Consider the following 17404-nt stretch of genomic DNA (forward strand, 5'->3'; position numbering starts at 1 on the left):
TTTGCAGAATAGAGGAACTAATAGGTAAATCTGACGTGAAAATTGTCAACAAGTGATATTGTGTCTTGATTCTCCTACATGCTCTTTTTTAGCTATAGGCCTACAAGTAATAAGTTCAACACTGGCACTGCAGCAGCTGCATGCAACGTTAGGCCCTGGTCTATGCATTGCAGCATGTACGCAGCGCATGTTTTTGTGTGGGCTGTGTGACTCTAATCAGGGTATCACTAGCTGCTGAGTGTAGCAACCTGTGCCATTGGGGGGAGGGCCATTTGACTGACAGCAGAAGACCACTTATTGCAAATCTTTTGTAGGCCTACCCATTTAGGCAAAGCCTACACACCGGACTGACTGGTTGTATGATGTGATTGATAAGCCTTGAAATTGAACGTCCAACGTGTTTTTCAGGATTTGATTTACTAGGTATGATGGTTATGGGAGGGCCCGTTCAATTTTATCGTGGTCCGATAAAAATAGAAATCCAGTTGTAGTGCCGAAGTGCGTTTATTATGCGTACGAATTTGCTGAAACTTGGTAGGCCTATTAAAGTCAATATTAGAGAGGTTCTGAGCTCTGGTCCGGTCAGGATAATCCAAGGCACCGATTGAAGATTTATTTAATTGACAATGGAGGTCCACTTGAAAATTCTATACAAAATTGCATTTGGATTATGAATCTGCGTATTCTGGCCGGCTATATCTTCACCCCTTATCAATGTAACCCTTCTCCTATTTTTGTTGTTACACTTACAGAGATGCAGTGGCTGAATCAGCATTGCCTAAGAGGAGACGACTGGAGACTGGATCACATCGCAACCCCATTGATATTGACGAGTAAGTCTATGCACTAAAACTGGCACCATTTAACCTTGAAAACTATTTGGATTAAGAGCGGCTGTACAGCTGCACTATTGACTAAACTCCATATTTTATTTGATTGGTGTTGATTCTGAAAGAAAAAAAATTAACTTTGCTCAAGTCAGTGTTGAATAGACATTGAAAAGTGTCAGGTATTAGGATGTGATTGCCTCTTTGATACAGAGACTAAGATAAGCAGCACATTTTGAATTGTCCACTGTTTTGAAAACAGCTTACTGAAAAGAACAACTTTTTTTCAAATCAAAATACCGCTTTCATTACATACAAGCTTACATGTCATTCAATTTTAACTTTTTCTTGTAGTGACAGTGACCCAAACGAGATCCTCGAACCTTCAGACATGGACAGCGGGCCAACAAAGCGATTGTCCTTCAACAGGTAGGTGTCCTTGCTGTGTGTTCTCCTGACTTTTATCACCTTCATTCAAGAATATATTTTGTCTGCTAGTGCTAGGCCAGTTGGTAGTTCAATATAGCAAGAACTGATAAGCAAACTTCATATGATTTTTACTTTTATTTGCAGTGACAGTGACCCAAACGACACATTCGAACTTCCAGAACTGGACAGCGGGCCAACAAAGGGATTGTCCTTCAACAGGTAGGTGTCCTTGCTGTGTGTTCTCCTGATTTTTATCACCTTCATTCAAGAATATATTTTGTCTGCTAGTGCTAGGCCAGTTGGTCGTCGAAACATTTTTAAATTAATAAGCACATTTTGAACTGCTCTTCAGTGCATGCACAAATCCGTGTGTATGTGTCTGTTTCAGGTCAAAAGAGCGCCCTCTATATGATTTTTACTCTTTCTTGCAGTGACAGGGACCCCAAAGACCGCATTAAACTTCAATACCTTGCCAACAGGCCAACAAAGATATCGTCCTTCAACAGGTAGGTGTCCTTGCTGTGTGTTCTCTCTAGGCCTGGCCAGACTTTATCACCTTCATTCAAGAATGCTTTGTCCGCTTGGCCAGTTGGTAGTTCAATATAGCAAGAACTGATAAGCAAACTTCATATGATTTTTACTTTTATTTGCAGTGACAGTGACCCAAACGACACATTCGAACTTCCAGAACTGGACAGCGGGCCAACAAAGGGATTGTCCTTCAACAGGTAGGTGTCCTTGCTGTGTGTTCTCCTGATTTTTATCACCTTCATTCAAGAATATATTTTGTCTGCTAGTGCTAGGCCAGTTGGTCGTCGAAACATTTTTAAATTAATAAGCACATTTTGAACTGCTCTTCAGTGCATGCACAAATCCGTGTGTATGTGTCTGTTTCAGGTCAAAAGAGCGCCCTCTATATGATTTTTACTCTTTCTTGCAGTGACAGGGACCCCAAAGACCGCATTAAACTTCAATACCTTGCCAACAGGCCAACAAAGATATCGTCCTTCAACAGGTAGGTGTCCTTGCTGTGTGTTCTCTCTAGGCCTGGCCAGACTTTATCACCTTCATTCAAGAATGCTTTGTCCGCTTGGCCAGTTGGTAGTTCAATATAGCAAGAACTGATAAGCAAACTTCATATGATTTTTACTTTTATTTGCAGTGACAGTGACCCAAACGACACATTCGAACTTCCAGAACTGGACAGCGGGCCAACGAAGGGATTGTCCTTCAACAGGTAGGTGTCCTTGCTGTGTGTTCTCCTGATTTTTATCACCTTCATTCAAGAATATATCCCATACATCCCCAGTGTCATATTTATACTTGCCTGCAAGTGCATTTTAACATAAAGAATGTGGTCGGCTGAACAGCCCTGGTGGTATGCATCAATTCCAATCGGGCCGGGCCCTGACCTGACTAGAGCTAAAGACAGGATGTGACATGTCCAAGACAGTAGGCAACAGGATATTGCATGCCATAAAGCATGCACTGTTTGTTGTGGTGTGCTTTCCCAGGAATGAAAGAAAACATATAGTGTGACGCGCAAAAAAAAGAAAAGTGAAATTGCATTATGTGACAGCAGCCTTAAACATAATGGATGTGTTGGCTTTGCTGAGTAAATATTGACAGTTCTGCTCTTCTTCCAGGTCCACAGACTTTGAATTTGTCCAGAAGAATACAACTGCTTCGGCTGCTGCAGGTACAAAAACTACAACTAGTTTGGCTGCGGCAGGTACGAGTTCGCCTGGCATCAAGTATTATGATGGAGATAAAACCATGCCAATTGTCTCAGAAGTAAAAACTGGTCTAACTGCCAAAGAACTCTTTTGCCTTCTTCTACATGATCCATTGGATGGTATTGTTAGTGTAAAAAAACCGATTGGAGTTAGAAAGAATGCTGTGTTCTTGATAGATCTGCAGTCTGTCAAATATAAATCGTTATTTGCTGATGATAATGGGGCTTGGCTAACCAGCATGCCAAGGAGAAAATTCTGGGTGGATGTCAGCGATGGAGAAGTAGGTGTCTCTTCCTCGGCAGCAGCAGATGTTCGTGGTAAGAGACAGTACACACTATTGCGCCAGTATGGCATTCACAAGGGCACAAAAGAGAAGTTGGGTCGAAGATTCTCTCGGATAATTACTACTCTTTTAGACGATAATAACAATGCGGGCAGATATGCAGTCGTGCAGTACTTTCATGAAGGCGACAGCAGTGAAGTGTACCTACCATGCCATGGTAACGCTGTGAAGGTGAAGGGTGCATATCACCGAACTGATCCAACTACGATTGAGTCCATTAATGCGAAAGTGCAGAAAGGAACGGAGGCCAGGAGTAAGTCCAAGAATATTTACCATGAGGTGTATACTGAGTGTGGGGGTGATAACAGTCGTAGTGTTTCTGAGGAGCCAAGGAATACCACCCAGATATACAATGCCAGCAGGTTCAAGCAGAATCATGTTAAGGATGGGTTGACTGTTCTCATTGACAGTCTGAAGAGCCAACAAACTGGTGAATTTTTACACGAACTGACATTGGGCCACATTCAGACTGAACAAACAAAAACAGGTTTTGAGCCAACTTTGCAATATATGTTGGCCACAAGAGAGCAGCTGCGTGATGCAGAAAAATTCCTGACTCATCCAGAGGAGTTTTCTGTATTTGGCATCGACCCAACATTTGAGTTGGGAAATTTCTATGTGACAGTGACGACTTTGCAACATCCAGTGCTGGTTTCTGCTAAAACAGGAACGCATCCATTTTTCGTGGGGCCGTCATTTGTCCACCATAAACGCGAAATGGACAACTATTACTATTTCATGACATGCCTACAGCGACTTAATCCTGCCCTTCGCCATATACAGGCATTTGGAACAGATGGTGAGGTGGCCCTCCTGAATGCCATTGTTGCTGCATTCCCAGATTCCATTAATCTCCTCTGTTGGATTCACAAAAAGGCCAATATAGAAAGATACATGGCGACAAAACTGTATGTCTCCGCATTAGTGAAGAAGGTGCTGCTAAGGGATATATTTGGCTTCCAGGAGGGAACAGTCCTAATTAAGGGTCTAGTTGATGCTCATGACAGTGAAGATTTCGATGTGAGACTAGGACAGCTTGAAGACAAATGGCAGGCGATTGCCCCAGGTTTTTACCGTTGGTTCAGTAAGCATCAGGCGGAGAGCTTCAAGGCCCGAATGATAGAGTGTGTACGCAAAGCTGCCCATTGGCAAGGACGCCGTTTCACAACGAATGGAAATGAGAGTCTCAACAACTCCCTCAAACAGTGGGTAGGACACAAGAAAAACTCTCTCCCAGATTTTAATGAAAAACTCCATCAGTTCGTGATCTGCCAGTACAATGAGGCTAAGAAAGCTGTCCGAGGCTGCGGGGAGTACAGACTTGCTCCAAAGTTTCAACATTTGGAGGTCGATCCAGTTGAGTGGAAAAAGATGACGGAAGAAGAACGGACCACTCTCCTACAAAAAGTCTTTGGGAAGGGAACTGTTGATGCTGATGCTGATGAAATTCAAAGCCAGGATCCTTGCCTCTCTGTTCACTACAAGGATGCAGATCTGTTGACACTACCTGATGAGATGCTGAAGTCAATGTGGAAAAAAGCAGCAGGCATTGTCAAAAATGAGTCATCTGACATAACAAGTGCTCCAGGTGTCACCTATGCAAGGATGGTTCGAAGTGACTCTTCAAAAGCTCCACATTTTGTTGAGTTTTCAGCTGCATCCGGCCGGATAGCGTGCGATGACAAGTGCTGCCAATACAAATCGATGAACGTGTGCGCCCATTCCTTGGCTGTAGGGGAAGTGGTGGGTATGTTGCCACAATTCCTTCAGTGGCGAAGCAAGAGAAAAGGTGGAGCCAATTTATCGGCAATGTTGAACACTAACGTTACCAAGGGGGCAGGGAAAAAATCGGGAAAGCCATCTCGGCGTGCTGGGAACTTCCGTGCACCTCCATTGACACCAGAGAGGATTGTAGACCCAGCCCACAGTTTCAACAGTGAAATCCCATCAGAGCAAGCAGATGGGTTTCACGTATTGCTGCATTCCCAAACAAAAGCACGCATTTGTTATGGTTGCCAGCAACCTCTGGATGCTGGTTGCAAGATGACAATAGTCCGCCCAGATGATGCCAACTACGTTGCTGTGGACAGACAGCAGTACGTTGTGCGAACGCATGGACCAAGGGAATTTTATGTGAAAGAAAATGGTCAGAATGTGAAAAAAACAAAAAAGCAGAACATTTTCTTTCACTTCAGGCTAGCATGTGTAAAGACAAAATATCCCGATATTAAACCTGTGGACCTTGTGATTGAAAAGAACACGTTGCCATTGCTAAGTGGAGAAGCACGAGAGCAGTTGACAAGTCTTGGGGTTAAGGAAACACAATGATTTCTGAGTTGAGATTGAACGTGAAATTCCCCATTGTTAGTTCGAAGAGAAAACCCTTTTTCTGTTATTAGGCTGGACCAGATGTATTGTTTGTTTGCCGTAACCCGACCGACCCCAAAAGTTCTTATTGGAGTTTTTCTTTCATTTTCACCTACAAAATCACTGAGAATTATCAAAACTATTTGCCTACCTACGAGCTAGTACCTTGCCTGTGTGAAGACATGTACCTTGGGTAGGGTTACTGCAAACAGACAATTAGTTTGGGCCGGCCTAATTGAGGTTATGCTTCTTTCCTGGTCTTTTTCGACTCAAAATACTTGTGGCCCAGTGGAGTATCTCGGGGGACAGAGTCTGCAGTGCAGGGTCATATTATCACCATACTAGTGGATGCTGGAGCATTTATACTAGTAGTCAGAATGGTGAATTTCTATTTGTACACGTATGTACACTCAATGTACACTCATCTCTTTATGTACACTGTACATTATCTATGAAGATTTTAAAGCCATACTGCTGCACTGATGTGATTGATTGTGGTAAAATTGTATTGATCTGAACTGTCCGTTTTATTTCGTTTGTCCCATGCATATTTTGTTGATGCGCCTGTTTTGTGGTGCAGTTTTAGAGCGCACTGTAAACGATTTATTTACTGTACCCGAGTGTACCATATCAAAGGTTAGCATAGAATTAGAATAGATTTTAAATGGTCTGCTGGTGGTCATGGTGGTGTTCTGTGATGCAATCCATATTCATTGATTGATTTATTTCGTGTCTAGAATTGTCATCATGAACTGCCAGAGTGGTGATATTGTAATGATCGGAGCTATCCATCTTTTTGCCTGTCCTAGACATATTTTGATGATGTACGTTTTTGTGGTGCAAATCTAATAGAGCACTTAATTGATTTATTTACTGGACCATATCCCTGGTTTTAACTGGTATTCACACATGGTAATTTTTCGGGATACTATTCATATTTTCAATTCTCATTTTTGTTGTATTTGTAAATTTTAATTCAAATCATTTATCACATTGCTTGATTCATACTCCATGTGGTGTATTTTCACCGTCATGTATCGTAACACTAAAACTTAGTGTGATTACACCTCGGGCAGCATTTTGGCAAAATCGAATTCCAAATTTGGCCACCAGGGCAGCATGACAAGTAGGCCTACTTCACGTCCTCGGTCGGTGTACATGTACCTGCAGGTGTTCTCATTTGCCCCTGGCCATTTGACTTAATCTTTGCAAATGGTCATGTTATTGACAAGGATTTATGTAGGTAGAAAATTTTATTTGTATGGTCTCTTATCATGTAGTGCTACAGTGTCCCAGAAAGTTTCCCGCTACAATTCTGCAATAGGCCTTGATGCTGACTAGGCACAGGAAGCAATAAACTGCTTTACTCAGGGACATATTGAAGCATGTGCTCATAGGCTGATATTAGTCATGTAACTGGTGTTGTAACATTTACTTCTTCACCAAGCATAATTTCTGGGACACTCCGTAGTTTTAAAGTGCCCCTAATGGGCCAGTTTTGTGTTATCTACTTTGAAATTAGAAATTCTATGTTGTTTACTGGTTTAGGACTGTTTTCTATTTACACTGACCTCCCCAATACACTACATGTATGTACTACACGGCGTAAATAGAAAATAGTCCTTCGAATAGCGAGTCCTGTTCTTTTGTACATTCCATGGCCTGTGCACGACACTAGGCTGAACTTCCCTACTGCAACCTCATTAACATAAACAGATATTTAAAGGGACTATTTAAAGGCAGCAGCTGGGCAGGCAAGACTGAGTTACTCCAAGTCCAAGTCTAGTGCCCGCCCGCCCCCCCCCCCCCCCCCACTTTACTCTATTCTAGTCGCCAAAATTGGTCTCTCACGTCTCACATAACGTCGAAATGATTCACCCATGTACTGGTACCGTACCTTGCATTTAGTGCTGCATCAGACGGGATTTGTAGGATGATCCTGGTACTTCATGTAAATTGAACACTACAAGGCAAGATGTTGCACTGCACCTTCATTTAAAATAACATGCTGTAGGAATCGAATCGAACCTACCAAAGTACTACACCACCACCTCAAAAGACTTCACCCATATCGTGCCGCCCCCTCCCCCCCCCCCAAGTTGCTCCATGTATCCCCTCAACAACTCTATTGCATTCCGGCTGGCCGCAACCCACCAACCTCAGATTTTACTTTTAAACGACAATAACAACGGATTGGGCAAGGAAAGTATCGGCGTACCGCTTGATTCCAACTTTTATGAAAACCCGTTTGATTTTCGTTTCTGCGTTTCGTTTCTGCGTTTCTGTGTTTCTGTTTCTGTGTTTCTTGTTTTACAACTACCCCCGGTACTTAGGGTGAACTTTTACATTTTTGGTTATTTTGAGGAATAAATTATAAATATTTGGGTTTTCACCGATTTGGCCTAATTGACCATCTATAGTCATTGTTTTTAGGAAAACTACAGTTAATTTTGTTGTCCTAAAACCTACTGGCAAAAAGTGAAAATACAGATGAAGTTGGGAACAATACACAAGGATTTCTTTGGGGTAAACAGCCCTGATAAACATGCTTCTCTTTGCGTCATGTTCTTCAGAATTTACAGATTAAAAACATTTCTTTGGTCAACTTGTGAAGTTTACATGAATCTCAAAGGAAGCATACGCATGTAAACCATGGAAACAGTGAAAACTTGGAAAGAGTGTGGAAAATCATGGAAACAGTCAATAGAATCATATTATATTTAGCAAGAAAACACCCCACAATAGCCTGATACACAGTACGCATGTCATTACACATCATTATGAGTGAGTGAGTGAGGTCAGAGTTAGACCTACAGTTCATTCGGAAATGATTTTGCGCTGGGTTTTTGGGGATTTTGATTATATAGAATTTAAAGAGCTGGAGTTCTTCAAATCGCTTCGAATTTCAAAAATTCTCTCTGCATTATAATAGCAGCGATATTTTATTCAAAAAGAATTTTGAAAATATCTAGATTTAAAAAAAAATCGATATTCTGATTAGACTGTACATTTGTTTAGGGTGCTTGTACATTTCGCCATCTTGATGTCGAAATGATGTCATCTCGAGTCATGGACGAAAATTGTAGTTTTTCCCTATTTCTCAGTGGCAAATTGAGCTATGAAGATATTTTTTTCTGCATAGAATACCACCCAAATTACCTAAACTGCTGGGAGATTGTTTTGGATTGTTGAAACAAAAATAATTGAATATGAGACATTTGCAAAATTTGATTTAGCTGACTGTATAACTTATTGTAACAGCCCAAAAATCATCTTCCAACTGGGATTTGAACCCAGAACTTCCCATACCGAAGTCTAATGCTCGACTGCTCGGCGGGCTTGAATGAGCATTGACACTGTTATCAGTAGGCCTATAATTAATTGTGAGCAAAATATATTTTTTCAAGAATTTCTTGATCTGGCCACACAAAATAACAATATTTTAAAACATTTTCTTTTGATATAGACGAGGGGCCCACGTGCGGGAAATGGCACTGAAGCATGTGAAGAGAAGCCCTGTACTGATCTGGAAATGAAATTTTTCAATCCCAGAAAAGGTAAGCACAAGATTTGTAACTAGAACTATTGTAAAACTATTGTGCCACGTTTCCTTCTTCCCGCCAGTTTGTTGCATGTTGGACAGTTTGTCGGCAAACATTTGAAATGGGTGGACTGGGCGACTGACTAGGGCCAGTTGGTTTTATTCAATCATGTCTGGCAACCCAACGCTTCCATTTTTAACCTTCACTTTTGAAAACATGACATTCCTGTGAAGTTACAATGCTCTGTTAATTAGGCAAATTTGGCAGTGTCCTCATGGACCTCATTTGTCACGTCCGATATCTTGATGAAGGCAACTGGCTAGGAGAGAATTGGTACAAGAATGGCCTGATTCTCCCCACAGATTATGGCCTTCTGCAAAAAAAATGCCAATTATAATCAAATTTGACACATAATTCACCCGGCTCCACCGACAATTGCTAGGTTCATAGATGAGAATGTAAGTTAACGATCCCCAAATCATGCAAATCGCTGCATCAGAAGTTCGCAAAAAATATTTTTTTTGCATTTCATGGTAAACTAAGGTGAATGATTCCACGTCAGCCGTGGCTTGATCAATAATTTCAACTTCGTTTCCATTGATTGTACGCCTATCCTTTCTCTAGTGCATAAAAGCTTGCCATGCTGTTGCGTCGAGGATGAAGAGGATTCATAGCTAGCATGGCCATATAAGGAATGTCACGTGCCTTTGGCGGGAGCGTGGTTCTGATTCTCTATTGGCGTAAATCTACATGACAATAGTACCGTTGACATCGACTATTGAATCTATTGTAGTTTGTACATCGTATTGTACTGCATGTAGGATTGTGATCAAGTTTAAGGGGCAAAGAGCAAAAGCACACCACATTCCAATACAATTGGATCATTAAAACATTTTCCTCATTTTTTTGGAAGTGGCAATCTCATCTATAGATGTAGGTTGAAAAAGACCTCCCCCCTCTTCCTACCAAGAAATGTCCAAGGTGGCAACATTCTCCTTAGAACCATTTAGTAATATAGGGCGGTGAGGGTAAGGGTAACTGACTCCATGGACTCCGAGAATTGCAGTGAGTCCTGTGTCCCTCTCATACATGTCATACCTTGAAAAAATGAGATTTCATTGGAATCTTGATTTTATGAGGTTTCTCATTGTAAAACCACTTTTTCAGGGTTCTGCAAACCTCAAATAAATCAAGTTTTTAACAACCTTCAAAAAAGGTTATCAATTTCATGAACCACATTTACTGCCATCCAAAGGAAAATTCTGATTCATTCATTTGATCAGTGAAAACTGATTTCTTTCTTATGAGTAACCCTTGAAAAAATGAGTTTCTAGCAAACCTCACTTTTTTTTAGTTTGACTGGACTGCCTTAGTAAATATCAACACAGGGATAATAATTACTCTCTAATTCAGAATCCTAGCATGAACCCTGTGCCCCCACGCCCCATTTCAATGAAATTCATATCAGATGTTAGTATGGGAAGGGTGCCCTGCAGAAAAAAGCAAAATTTCAGGTCTTTCTGCAGTGTCCCGCTAAAGGGCCAGGTCATGTCAGAAGGAACAAAAAGTGTGTCTTTTTGTATTGAGTTTGTATCAGCTGAAGTTAGCCAAAATAGGTGGGGAATGTACTTTCAATTGGCTTAGGCCTAATCCTTCTTGATGGCTTAAAAATTATACGTATTGACCCCCCCCCCCCCCCCCCCCCCGTTTTAAAAACCTGGTACTCAACTCTAGTTCATCTTGGCAATGGAAAGCCCAAGCCCAAGTCCACCTACAGTTACGTTTTTTATGTTTCTGGTAGAGGTGTTATTGCTACAGACAGTATTCGACCTGGGCAATTTCTGCTAAGATACAGTGGGGATCTTATCTCTGCTGATGAAGGAGACCGGAGGTTTGAAGAATATAAGGAGCTGGAACTGGGAAATTACTTATATTACTTTTCACACAGTGGCAAGGAATACTGGTAGGGTTGTGCTTTGCATCTGGATTCGTGATGCAGGTTTTTCAATTACATGAAACAGGACGTTATGTTGTAGGCCCAAATTGGGCACCCAAAATGAGAAAAAAAAATGCTTAAGTTTCTCTTTGTCTTAAAAGTCACCAATTTAACTATTTAGAGTCAAAGTATTTATTGCTTAGGACTAATAGGAGAAAAAAGCCTATAGTTGTAACTGAGTTCAACCATGTCACAAACTACATTCACGGGCAAAAAAGCCCAAATTTATTGGGGACCATTTAAAATAGAGGGTGTAGCCCAAATGCCGTAATTGAAAGGCCTGTGATGTCATGTCATGATGTTTTACTGTACTGGTACTCGGATGTAAGGTCAGGGAAGGCTGAGAATCATCTGGTAAGCCATAGGCCTACATTTTCCAGCATGTGGGATTGAGCCACTAGGCCGTGCTAGTTTAAATAGCAGAAAAAAATGCTATAGCTGCCAAGCTGGCATGGTGGCTCAATCCCACATGCTGCATATTTGCCAATTCGCCATGTTTTATAGAAACCCGGTTTGATTAACCAAGCCCAGAATATTTGCAAAATTAGTGCCTCCATCCATTCTTCACTAGTTTAATACCGGTTAGGTTGGTCATGTTGATTTATCAAATGAGCAATGAATTAGATGAATCACCTGCTGATAGCATTGAGATGTCTTTTAGTTTGCATAATCTAAAACTTAGCATGTTTTTAGTCAAATGACATGAAAAAGTATGTAAAAAATCCAGGCCACCTCCCTTGACCTTACAGTTACTGTGTACTTGCAGGAAATTCTGTCTCAGGTCAAGTATAATTACGATTTTCAGCCTTTTTACAAAAAAATGGATGTAGCCCAGTGAATGCTTGGAGGTTGGGAGTTGTGGGGCATTATGTATGCCCCATATTTTTGGAATGACTCGCAAGGAAGGTTTCATTGTGGTGGTCTTCACGGTTTCTTCATGTCCACTTAGATATATGGCTCGAGCGCATAGATGTTGGTTTTCTTGTTATTTCAAACTTGGATTGGCTTAGGCCATCTGTCTTGTCATCCTTTTTCATCATGAGTATGATTCTTGCGTCGTCTTTTTTCAGCATCGATGCCACTTCAGAAATATGCCTAGCAAGGCTGGTGAATGATGGCACAGGGAGAGAGAAGAATGCAAAAATGAAGAAAATAATCACTAATGGCAATCCTCATCTCTGTCTTTATGCTACCAAAGAAATCAAGAAAGGGGATGAAGTTTTATATGATTATGGAGAAAAAGAGTTGGAGTGGAGAAAGGTTTGTTTGGTTATTTAATTTTTAGTCTGGGTTGATTGTGGTATACTATGCGACAATAAACCCTGATTATTCTGGTTTGTCATTCATCCGTTTACCAATGCAATGAATGCAATATTTAGATTGGGTTTCAAAACCAGTTCCATTCATAAATGTTAGTCTAGCCATCAATTTTATCTGAAACATATGTTATATAAGCCAGTATTTTGTTCTGCTTTTAATTGAATGCATCCAGTCAGTTGTTAATAAATTGCTGTGTTGATAGTGTTAAAGATGGTAGGGACTGACATAGGGAATCCCCCTTACTGAGTCATCAAACAGCTGAAAGGGGGAAATGCAGCCAGTGAGAAATGTAGCCATGGTATTACAGCTACACCAAATCTGAATATCCATTTTTCTGCATGGGGCCACAGGGGTAGTGAAAATTATCATCAGAACTGAATAGTTTTTTTTGCCAGAAAAAATGATTTTAAGGCATTTTGTTCTGCCAATAATCACTCCCCAGGCCAGTGCCTTGTTCTAGCATGATTATTACAGGTGCATCCCCATAGATAACATATTTTATAGGAGGTCCTAGTTGAAGCACCAGTTGAATGGACTCATTCTAATTTCAGGAGCCAGAGCAAATCAGAGTGGATGATTTCTGTAAGTAGTGAATTAAATTACCAAACTATCTCCCATGAGAGAGCATGACAAAAATGCTTGATGCTATTCCTTTCAGAGGTTGCCAACAACTCTTTAGTACCAAACCTTGCCACAAAAAACAGAGGCCAAAGCCAGGCTGGTGGTTGCCTTACGTAGCTTTTTTATGAAATCTGATGGCTGATAGCTCCTTTGGATAACCATCATCAATCTAGGCTTAGGGGGGTGAAACTGGAACTAAATTGACATTGTAGACAGTGATGTATGCAGCACTAGTTCCATTTCCCATCATTTTTCAATGTTAAGTTGACAATGAGCATCCCATCTTTACCTGCCATATTGTGCCCTGTGCATACATGAAGGGAAATTTGAGGGTGTCCAGTTACATTACGAAAATCTAAAAACTTTGTTCTCCTTTATTTGCCATTTGGCAAAAACACTGGTCTGTTACAAGGGCATAATCCCCGCATAATTGAGACATAAGTTATTGGTGCAAACTGGGTCAGATAAGAATGGTTTGTTGTATGGCACATTAATCCTATTGTTTTATCTAATAACACTATAACAGCTAGGGCATTTATTAGCTTGAAGTAGGTCAATCTGATATTGAATTTTGGTACCAATTTGGCTGAGGGCTCATTTTCGTAATGCGCATTCAGTTTCACCACTAGTGATGCTCATCAAATGTACTGAATGAATTGCTGACCATAGTTTATGCCATGCGATGGACACATCTGGTACGGTACATGTGGCATTTTTCATTTTCAGGGTATCTGTTTCTGGTTCAGCTCAATCACGACCTTTGTGTTGGCCAACAACAGGCAGCTGAAGGGGTTGAACAGGTGAGTGACCACACATACTCCCTCTAAGCACTGGAGTGTTAGTCTTAGATCTTGCAACCACATGGCGTCCGTCGTCGTCGTCCGTTAGCTTGGCATGTTTCGTAACCACTGGAGGGATTGACTTGAAACTTCATACATATGTTCCCCTTGGTCAAATCTCCCCACATATCATATTTTCGGTCCGATCCAATTCTCTGGTTGGCCACAAGGGTGTGCAATGTAAAAACAGAAAAAGTGCAATAACTCTCAAACGAATGGTTGTAACCTGACCAAATTTTTATGGTATGTGTATCTAGAGAGGACACATGACATATCAAACATGTTTTTGATTGACCTACTTTTCAAGGTCACAGAGGTCAAAAGTTCAAGACATCACTGTCCGAGGTCAGAGTTCAAGTGTTCTAATCTTGTGTGTGCATGTATCTAAGTTGACTCTAACATGTCATTAAATTTGAGGCTGATCAGACATCCAATATGGCTACCAGACGGCCATCATGAAAATTTGACTTCATCCAGTAACTCACTAATTAAGTCAGAATGTTCTTGGCTTGTGTGAGCATGTATCTAAGTACCTTCTACCATTTCGCCTAATTTTGGCCTGATTGGATACAAAAAATGGCTGCAAGGTGGCCATCTTGAAAATTGGACTTGGTCCTATTACTCACTTATTATACATGCCAGAATGTTCTGGGCTTGTGTGAGCATGTATCATGTGACCAAACTTTGACCAGATTGGATATCCAATATGGCCACCAGGAGGCCATCTTGTATATTTGACTTGGTCCTCTAGAAAATTCCACCATGTCCCCAACTCGGGCATTCCAACTGTGTCAATTTTCTCGAGGTAAGCACATGGTCCATTTCATAAGCTCAGCTGGCAGAGCTGGTAAAATGGTTCAAATGACATCGGATGTCCTTGGCATCATCCACTCGTCAACATGGGGTGGATGTTTTGTCATCTGGAGAGCTGTGAACCTCAAATTTAGTGGAGAGTAGCCCTTAATTAGGAGCTCTGATGGGAAACCAGAAATCAGTCCTGATCAGACCAGTTTTCACTAGTAGGGGGCACTTTAGGCGTAATATTTCTAAAATTTGCTAAAAAACAGAGGGACGTCAGATTCATTTTTCTGCTAGTGAATCATGGATATCCCTGCTCCAATGGAACTTTTGATGTATGGAGTATTTTGATTAACCCTTTTGGGACTGAATTACCTCAGAAATGAGGGATTTTTGCGTAGGATTTGTCACATTTTAGAAAGTCGGCAGGTGCTATGCAGGTTGCAGCCCAATACTGTGGGGTTTTTGAAATACCCCTTAATTCCCAGCTGATAGTCTACTTATCACAGCAAGGAAAAAAATCACATACCGGTACATGTAACAGCATAGTTTCAAAATGACTGTCAGCCCCTCAGTATATTGACAGGCGCTGTTTAAAGTTCTCAAACTTCTTGAACTCATCAGCCCCAACGAGAGGTATGTGTCCCAAAACTAATCTCCATCCCATATCTAACTATTTGTTTTGTTATCGTACTCCTTTTTGTAATTACAGGCAGTACTTTTTACAAGAAGAACATTGACTCTGATACTTGATGATATAGAGGCAACACCTCAATTTTTACTTGGCCTTAAAGAATTAGACCCTAAACTTTTGCAAACATTGGACAAGGTGAGTCATGACATTACAGTCGCAAGTATTCTGTTCTCCGAGTCTTGTTTCTTTTCCCTGGTCATAGTCTAGCATCAATGGTGCAAGGTTCGAAACCATGCAGCAATTTTGCATTTTAAAATCTAAATCAATGACGCCATATCAAAATTTTGTTTAGCAATTCTAATAGAACTTTGATTACTGTATTTGTCAATCAACTATTGCCTTTGGGTAGGAATTCCTGAAATTTATTTCGAACCATATATATGTGAATTTGCCTTTGAGTTCATTCACCACTCAACTAATCTTGTTTGTGAGTAGAGGAAGGCTGCTTTTGAAAATGAGCTTGCATGATAATCCTTTCTTTTACAGTGTGCGTCCAGTTGTGATGAGGAAATAAGGATGAAAGCCAAAGGCCTTCTTACCAAATTCAAACTTGGGGATAGACCTGGCAATGTTAAGAAAGGTAAGATTGTGAATTGTTATTAAATGAAGGCTCTTGAGTTAGTCATATAATAATAAAACTGCCCGAATGGGTGATCCGAGTCACTAGATCGCACGAGGTCATGTTCTCCGGCAATGACTTTTTGTTGCCGGAGAACATGATCTCGTGCGAGCTGGTGACCACAGGAAAATTGAAGGATGAAAATGGGCGCCTATTGATCACTCTGATGGATATCCTGCTGCAAGATTTCCACCTTTCTTTCGAAGGTAATAATGAGAAGATATTTCTTAAAAGATTTGCTTGAAGAACGTTCAAAACCAGTCAGAGAGGTAGTCTCAGTATGCACTAACAGTAACTAATGGTTGTGATGTGTTGTCCACTGCCTCTATCAAAGATATTGAGAATAGAGCTGAGTGCCTAATACAGCATTATTAGCACTTTAGACAAATTGGGCAAATTTGGTGCTATGTAGGAGGAAACCGGAGTCCTCAGAGTAAACCTACACTGTCAAAGAGAATCGCCCTTTCTATCACATGAGGCCTGATGTCGGACTGTGATTCGAACCAGCCAACTCAGTGGTAACAGGCGTGGATCTTGCCACTGCGCCACTTCCTCTGGTCTGGATGTTTTGTAATTATGAGCACCAGCTATCTCAGAGGAAGGTTTGCCCCCATTGTCATTTACAGCGGCTTTCAAGTAAACTTTGGTATTTGTTTTAACCCCACATTTCAATCCCACATGCTGCATATTTGCCAATTCGCCATGTTTTATAGAAACCCGGTTTGATTAACCAAGCCCAGAATATTTGCAAAATTAGTGCCTCCATCCATTCTTCACTAGTTTAATACCGGTTAGGTTGGTCATGTTGATTTATCAAATGAGCAATGAATTAGATGAATCACCTGCTGATAGCATTGAGATGTCTTTTAGTTTGCATAATCTAAAACTTAGCATGTTTTTAGTCAAATGACATGAAAAAGTATGTAAAAAATCCAGGCCACCTCCCTTGACCTTACAGTTACTGTGTACTTGCAGGAAATTCTGTCTCAGGTCAAGTATAATTACGATTTTCAGCCTTTTTACAAAAAAATGGATGTAGCCCAGTGAATGCTTGGAGGTTGGGAGTTGTGGGGCATTATGTATGCCCCATATTTTTGGAATGACTCGCAAGGAAGGTTTCATTGTGGTGGTCTTCACGGTTTCTTCATGTCCACTTAGATATATGGCTCGAGCGCATAGATGTTGGTTTTCTTGTTATTTCAAACTTGGATTGGCTTAGGCCATCTGTCTTGTCATCCTTTTTCATCATGAGTATGATTCTTGCGTCGTCTTT

General features: G+C 40.9%; 1 protein-coding gene across 1 annotated transcript; it reads left to right on the top strand.

Moving 5' to 3' along the window:
• Nucleotides 1-1187: 1187 nt before the first annotated feature.
• LOC135488762 (uncharacterized) lies at nucleotides 1188-7219 on the top strand. Its single transcript, XM_064773554.1, has 7 exons — nucleotides 1188-1256; nucleotides 1401-1475; nucleotides 1688-1762; nucleotides 1910-1984; nucleotides 2197-2271; nucleotides 2419-2493; nucleotides 2903-7219. Exons 1-7 carry the CDS (start codon nucleotides 1219-1221, stop codon nucleotides 5661-5663), a joined length of 3174 nt encoding a protein of 1057 aa, XP_064629624.1. The 5' UTR covers nucleotides 1188-1218; the 3' UTR covers nucleotides 5664-7219.
• The last annotated feature ends 10185 nt before the right edge of the window (nucleotides 7220-17404 follow it).

Source organism: Lineus longissimus, chromosome 1 (assembly GCF_910592395.1).
Source record: "Lineus longissimus chromosome 1, tnLinLong1.2, whole genome shotgun sequence".
NCBI classification, from domain to species: Eukaryota; Metazoa; Nemertea; class Pilidiophora; order Heteronemertea; family Lineidae; genus Lineus; species Lineus longissimus.

Bases quoted from the DNA above. Each gene is read 5' to 3' on its own strand.
- LOC135488762 (XM_064773554.1), top strand. From the start codon at position 1,219: ATGGACAGCGGGCCAACAAAGCGATTGTCCTTCAACAG. The intron at 1,476-1,687 runs GTAGGTGTCCTT...TCTTTCTTGCAG, and splicing joins AAGGGATTGTCCTTCAACAG to TGACAGGGACCCCAAAGACC. The intron at 2,272-2,418 runs GTAGGTGTCCTT...TTTTATTTGCAG, and splicing joins AAGATATCGTCCTTCAACAG to TGACAGTGACCCAAACGACA.